At 36.4% G+C, this 7,888-nt stretch overlaps 1 protein-coding gene across 1 annotated transcript in view; it reads left to right on the plus strand.

Moving 5' to 3' along the window:
• LOC107714848 (uroporphyrinogen decarboxylase-like) overlaps positions 1-2,197 on the plus strand; it is a 15,195-nt gene extending 12,998 nt beyond the window's left edge. The window contains exons 10-11 of the mRNA XM_016520827.1: positions 1,262-1,328; positions 1,748-2,197. Coding sequence (XP_016376313.1) covers positions 1,262-1,328; positions 1,748-1,912 — 232 coding nt within the window. The 3' untranslated portion in view covers positions 1,913-2,197. The remainder of the gene's footprint in view (positions 1-1,261; positions 1,329-1,747) is intronic.
• Positions 2,198-7,888: the final 5,691 nt, after the last annotated feature.

Consider the following 7,888-nt stretch of genomic DNA (forward strand, 5'->3'; position numbering starts at 1 on the left):
CTGTTGATAAAGTGACGTGACATGTGACATGTGGCCAAGTATGGTGACCCATACTCGGAATTAGTGCTCTGCATTTAACCCATCCAAAGTGCGTACACACAGCAGTGAACACACACACACCGTGAACACACACCCGGAGCAGTGGGCAGCCATTGTTTTTGCTGCGGCGCCCGGGGAGCAGTTGGAGGTTCGGTGCCTTGCTCAAGGGCACCTCAGTCGTGGTATTGAAGGTGGGAGAGAGCGCTGTACATTCACTTCCCCCACCTACAATCCCTGCCGGTACACGACTCGAACCCGCAACCTTTGGGTTACGAGTCCGACTCTCTAACCATTAGGCCACTACTATGTTCAAACCTTTTGCCTTGTGTGAGTGTATTGTGATGTTTGGCTATTTCTCAGTGAAAGAATGGTCCTTAACCCTCTACCGCACGCATTATGATAGACCTATAGAAAAAAATATTTGAATCTTTTTCTTTTCTAAGAATGGCTTAACTTGAAGTGCTGTAAAAAAAAATGTGGAAAAAAATATATTTTTAAGGTACTTTATGATATGTTGCCATACGGCAACAGCATACAATAGTGGATCTAACTTAGAATAAGTGTAAATTGACTTATAGTTCATATTTTTCCTCAGAAATGTTGTTTGTGTTGATTCAATTGGTGCTATTATAAGCTTTAACACAGTACTTACTTATAATTGACACCTTATACATACTTTCCAACAACTTGTGCTTTTATTTATTCCATTATTTTTTGCTGAATAATGATTTATAATTTTTAAATTTCATTAAATTTTTCATGAATATTATTTAAACTACAAATTTATACAGTTAAAACAAATATAATACTGTATATCATGTATCATAAAACATTGACATAAAACCAAAAACATTGCAGTTCATGAAAATTCAGCATTACACAATCTTATGAGAGGAAGACTATGAACATGAGCCCCCCATCCCTCCATCCCCCCTTAATCCTTGAAAGATCACCTTTTTTATGAATGAAACTTTAAAAAGCTGTTTTTTTCATCTGCAGGAAGAACCAGTTCTGCCCTTTTCTTAATTACCTTGCCATAGAATATGGCCGTGCTCACTGATGTAATGTTACCTGTATTCATATTTAATCAAAAGTAAAATTGCCATTTCGGCCACTACTATGTTCAAACCTTTTGCCTTGTGTGAGTGTATTGTGATGTTTGGCTATTTCTCAGTGAAAGAATGGTCCTTAAATATTATATATATATGTTTGTGTTTTTCAGTATCAGGACTGGAGGAAAAGTTAGTTTGCAAGGCAACATGGATCCCTGCGCTCTTTATGCCACAAAGGTGAGGAAAGGAACATCAAAACAACACCCAACAGAATCATGTTTCCATTGAAACCCAACCAATTCTCCGCTTCACTTCAGTTTAGTCTACGTTGTATAGAAGTGTTTTGTGCTTCAAAAGCATTACTTTACTTCTGGTTAGTCCATTTCAAAATAAAGAGGCCATTTTGTTTGTACAAATTTAGGCCCTGCTGAAAATATGAGCCGTAAGAGCAGCTGTTTTCCACACAGAGTCGTCTTTGGCTTTCATTGCTCGTTAATTACAAGCATGTCTCGATGCCTCCTAAATACATTTTTTCCACCATCATTTCAGAAGTTATGGGGGTGTTTAAAACCCCGTAGCTAATAGATTTTGACCAGAGGTCAAACCTGATGTATGATATCCAACCCAAACACTTCTTTTCATTTATGTGTGATCAGGAGCGCATATCAGAGATTGTGAAGAGGATGTTGGAAAGCTTCGGCACCAAGGGCTACATCGCTAATCTGGGTCACGGCCTGTACCCTGATATGGACCCAGAAAATGTGGGCGCGTTTGTAGAGGCCGTTCACACCCATTCTCGCCAGCTCCTCAACCGCAAATAAGAGGTTACTCTCCCATCAGAAGACCCTCTAAAACACAAGAGAAGCAACAACTGTTGGTGTACACCGCTTTATCATTAGATATGTTACAGGGTAAACCTCTCTCAAAATCTGTCAAGAAAATGTCCAGTTCTATTTCACTCCAAAATGAAAAGAAATAAGAAAATAGTTTTGGCTTAACGAGGAAGGACCATTAAGGCTTTACATTTCACATTTCCCTCCCAAATTCTCTTTACCATACACTCTTAAGAAAAATGGTTCTAAACAGTACCAGAAAAGGGTTCTTCAGCTTGTAACAATAGCAGAAGCCTTTTTAGTGCTAAATAGAACCCGTTTTATAGGGTTCCATAAAGAACCATGCTTTGAAAATGCTATATAGGACCTTAGTGGTGTTATAAATATCCTTTTTAATGATAGTTTATTTTCATTAATATTAGTATATTAACATATTTATATCATTATTAATATTATTTGTATATATTATTTATTAATATTGTTTTTTACTCCTCTATCTGCCTGGTATTACAATATCCTGCTGCAAAAAAGTTTTTCATTCACAGTACCATAATGTGAAATATATATAACATTTAAAAAAAAAAAAAAAAAAGGATAGCTCACCCTAATTTATGCTGATTTAAGTAAAAAAAAAAATGCTGTTTTTAGAATACTGTATTATGGTAATAATCATATAATGATATGCAATACAGTAATGAGAACTTGGGGGTAAAATATGCCTAAATGCCAGATATCTTAATTATCTCAAATGTAGGCTTCATTTTCTTTATGCAAATTGGTATTTCCTTTTTTTTTTTCTGATTTTGTGGTGAAATGTGACCCAGATATTTCCTGACAGGCTTTTGAGAGATTCACCCAAAAGGCTGTTCCCGACTCATTTCAATGATTATGTAGGCCATCTTTCTATTTTACCTACTTTTTTATAATGGCTCCACACCAATCCATCTAATCTTTAATATAATTTTCAGTGGAAACATGTCTTTCTCAGTTGGATTGATGTGTTTTCATTAGAGCCGATGCACTGTACGATCACTGAAGAATGTGGAATAAGTGAAGGATAAATCTGATCAAATCCTAAGCGCTGTATGGGTTTGTTTTTAATGTAGTACCATAGTAACATCTGGGCTTGAGACTGTCTTCCCTAGAATTGTGACTGACACTAATGAACCTCTGAGAATGTGTGTACATATCAATGGATGTTTTATATGAAGCGCAATAAAGAGTGATCAAGACAAACATCCCTCAGGGGAATGTCTCCTATCTGAATATCACATACCTAAATCATGTGCAACCTTTTTTTTTTTCCCCCCCCTTTGTTTTGCACCAGTCTTTTCGGTGGGGGGTTCATTCTCTTGATCTATGATTACTGTCTCGCTTACTGCCTTTCACATTTAGTAATAGAAATGTTAATCCCAGAGGACGTAATACCAAACGACGAATAAGCACCCTGGGTAAGCAAATCCTTAAATCTTGTTTTTTTGTTTTTGGGAGGGTGGGAGTGGGATTCCCCAGCAACGCATCATGTGATGTGACACATGCGAGATGATTTGATGAACCCTGAACTTCAAAACAAGGATTTATTGGAATTTCTATACATTTTTCAATCATGTTAGTGCTTTCGGAACCCCATTTGTGTATGTAAAATTGCGTAGTTTTGATGTGGGCTTGCAAATCTGTCATTTGTTAGCATAACAGAATGATTTCTAATTCAGTTTTGGTTAAAGTTGTTTACTGTCTGTTTTACAAGCAACCACATGATGAATGTTTTTCCACACTCTCATACGGTCATTTAGTGTGAAATGGTGGCAGCTGCGGCCCTCTTTTACCCTCATCTGCCAGTGTGCGGTGTTGTCAATGCAGGATAAGTCTGGCCTTGATTGTGTGTTAGGTGCTGAAAGAAGAAACATCCTGTAATCAATTTGCTGATTAGTGTTGTTGGATTTTTAAGCCACTGTCGCTCACCGCTAGTTTGTGTCCATGGAGCGCAGCTGTGATTGGGGAGCTGGGCCTGTTTCCTAGTGAGGCATTCTGTGATGCCTCAAGGGGCTCCTGGCATTTTTAATTGCAACAATGAATGGAAAAAAAAAAAGCTGAATTCCCCAAGGTCTCCTATAGGAAGCCACAAGGGGATGTTAGGGATGATAGGGGTTTGGGCTTAATCTCTCAGCAAATCAGCAGGCCAGAAAATCCAATATGTTCCTGAAGACAGCAGGCTGTACATCATTTGTCAGGTCCTGGCACTATCACTGCTTTATCAGATGGGAGGGTTTTGGGGGGGCTTGGCCTAAGATTGAGTTGAAATTTTGGGTATGAATTTCAAGTTGTTGTCAGTACTGTGGAGTCCATCTTGTAAAATCCAAATTGATTGGTCATTAATAATTTGTTTATTCTATGCTGATTTTCTCTTTATATTTATTTATTTATTTTTACAATTCCACATTAACAAAAATTTTGTTGGGCAAAAATGTTTGTTCGTCTATTGTCAGTATAGTATAGTGTAGAAATGTATGAAGCACAGCTTACACTGAACTCACGTTCAATTCAAGCAGGTTTCTAATGGTCAATGCGGCGAATGCGTGGCCAACATAAATCAGTTGCAAAATCTGCATGGGGAAATATTTCACCCTCAAATGACATTCCATGAGCGAATAATTTAATGACTTACTCCAAATCAAAAGTCTACTTTTCAACAGTCGTCAGCATTGTAAATACTGCAAAGTTCTCAATCTCTCAATTGTTCCCTCTTTTTGAAGAGAAAAAAAATTGAAAAGCAGTGCTGTCCTTGGAACGTCGCTTGGCTAATCAAATTCGAAGACTGGAAGTAACTTGTATACATTTATAATATGACCATGAATTAACAATGAACTTAACAATGATTATATTTATAGATTTGCATACACCTAGATTAATAAACACTGTAATAGTTTATTTAACCTCTTAAGACCCGAGAAAGATTTTTAGGAAAAAAATAGTTTTTTTCATGTCTTTACATTGTTTAGAGCATTAAAAATAATGTAAAACATTTTTTTTTTTTTTTCAAAAAATGATGTTTCGTTCATAAGGTATGCTATGTCCTCGGTTTTATTTTTTTTTAAATAAAAAGACATGAATGAACATGCATAGGCAAAAACAATAGATTTTTTTAAATCACCAATACATTTTTAGTTTTCAGGATTTTTTTTTTTACCAAACTTTGTATAAAGATGATTCTCAACCATGTTATAACAGAATGATTTGATATATCATTTTTCTTTCTGCAAAATGTGTGTAAAATGGCCATAAACGGGTTTTCTCATTATATACAGTGCATCTATAAACTAAATCTAATTTGCATATTAATGTGTTTTTGGGGCAACATGTAATGAAAAAATAACTGTAATAATGGGAGTAATATTTGACAAGATTTTCATAATAATATATAATATTTCATAGAAATATATATTTCATAGAATATTGAAACATAATTTCTTTCCCTGTTCATTTATGTCTCCCAAAATGCTAATAAACATGCTTTTAGTCCCAGTGTCCTCATATGAGGACATGTATGAAATCAACATCCTGTTTCGTAACAGAAAGTCATATTTTGATTTGAAACCCCATAACATTTTCCTGAGATGTTGATTTATGACAGACAGTTTAAAAATTAGACAGATTTAAATGATAATTACAAAATATTATCATATTTCCATAAGAGTGTCACTAAATTAATATCAGACATATTTGAAGACCAAGGAGAGGGAGTGGTCATGGTGAAACATCCAAACATTTAGTATCTCTGAAAAGCCCTGAATGTGCTCTGGACAGGACATCCAGACTTAAAACTGTATAGTCTCAGAGAAATACACCAAAATATAATGTCCTCATATGAGGTCACAGGGTCTCAGGAGGTTAACAAAAAATGTGTAACCAATTACACATATCACAGCTGTTCAGCTTGATCTTTCATTCTGTTCCGTTCTTCCGTAATCCACTACAGCTTTCCATTCCAACTCAGCCCACCTAAAAAAAGTCCCAAGCTGCCCCACCCCTCTTACAGAGTCTTCCGACACCCCAATTACAGAGGGATTCTGGGAACATCAGAGCAGCAGAACAAAGCTCTGCAAATCAGCTCCCCTATGAACACAATATGTGATTACGCTGACAGCAGAACCTGCCATGCAGGGTACAAAGGACAAAGCTTCCTCTCACTGCACAAACCTGCCCAGAAGCACAACAGTTCTCAGAGTTGCCTGACAGGCTCGTGTGCTCCGTGACTGCGTTTAGACTTCCTCATTCTGATGATGGGTTGGGTTCTAATTAAAGAAAAGCCTCCGTTACATTGTTACACTTATAAACAATGCTTGTTTCCCCCATCAAGCCCAACACCTACTCTTCGCTCCAATCTGACAGGCTCAGCCCGCGCTGGAAGCTCACAACAAGGTGGGAAAGCCAATTACTCGTCTCTCTTTTCCTGGTGTGTCACTTCTGCTAAATCACTGAGCTAAGGAAATGCCTTCTCTTTGCAGCGTGTCTAACTGAGCCAACCCCATCCATATTTCAGCTGGCAGCACTGCCAGGCTTGACAAACACTTACTCAGTGGTCCTCACAGGAGCGCGGCGCTGCATTGGGTCCAAGACACAATGAAGAGCAGCAGCTGTGAGGGACCCTGATTGATGGGATAGTTTGTATAAGCAGGCCCAAAGAGCATTGTTCCTGTCGACTGCATCTCTAACACAGTCGATCACTCTGACACAAGGTTTTCCTGGAGTTTATTGTGATTCAGACGCTGAGTTTCTAAAGAGGAGACAGGAGGAGAGCTGGGGATGTAGTCTGGACAAGATGTGTGGGGGTATCGAGCTGCTTTTTTTTTTTTATATATATAACTGCAGTGATATTTCTGACCACTTTCTGAAATTTTAAATGCTTACTTCTGCTTAAGTTTCTTTTTTCAATATTTCTCTTCCGGGGAAATGGTGTAAAAAAATATCCCCTTCACACACTACCATTCAAAAATTTGGGGTTAAGAGTTTTTTTTTTTTTAAAGAAGTCAATTTCTTATTACATTTTAAAATATTTGTTCTATTTGAACCCATTTTAAGATACATTTTTTTCCTGTGATGGCAAAGCCATTGCTGTGGTCTTCAGTGTTGCATGATCCTTCAGAAATGAAATGATTTGGAGCTCAAGAAACATTTCTTAATGTCAATGTTGAAAACAATTGTGCTGCTTAATATTTTTGTGAAAACAACAATATATTTCTTTTACAGAATACTTTGATGAATAGAAAGTTCAAAAGAACAACATTTATTTGAAATATATATATTTTTTGTAAATGTCTTTGCTGTCACTTTTGATCAGTTTCTATTTATTTGCAGACATTTACGTACAATATTAATTAAAAAAAATAAAATAAAAAATACACGCCGTTCGATGTGCCAAATTCCTGCTTCAAGAGGAAAAGTTGCACTTGAGCTAGCTGTATATCACATTAAGTTTAAAGAGGCAAAGTTGTGTTTCACACTTTATTCATAGAAAAGCACTGAAATTCAACACAAATCATATAAAATGGTAGTAGCATTACATAAATAGTAATAAATTTTTGTTTATAGACATTAGCTCAAGAGGTTGCACAAACAAAAAGTGTTGTTGAACTATACTTTTGTGGCAACAAATACTGGATACCTTTTTATAACTCAGTAGCACAAAGAGGCGACAAACACTTTCCCTTAAATTAAAACAAAACCAAACAGTAGATGAACTAGTGAACAATCTCTACCAGCGATTATTTTTTTCCTTCTAAACTCTAGGGACAGATCAAAACACTGGTACAGTTAACACATACAGACACTTAAGAGTATGGAAGAGAGAAATCAAAAGCCAGAGGAGGTTATTCTCTTTTTGCAATGCCATTGGACCAACTAGTTAGCTACACAAAATGCTTGTTTTTTACCTTTTTTTTTTTTTTTGCCTTTTTATATATATAT

This window comes from Sinocyclocheilus rhinocerous, unplaced genomic scaffold (assembly GCF_001515625.1).
Source record: "Sinocyclocheilus rhinocerous isolate Xijiao unplaced genomic scaffold, SAMN03320098_v1.1 scaffold1350, whole genome shotgun sequence".
In the NCBI taxonomy this organism is placed as follows: domain Eukaryota; kingdom Metazoa; phylum Chordata; class Actinopteri; order Cypriniformes; family Cyprinidae; genus Sinocyclocheilus; species Sinocyclocheilus rhinocerous.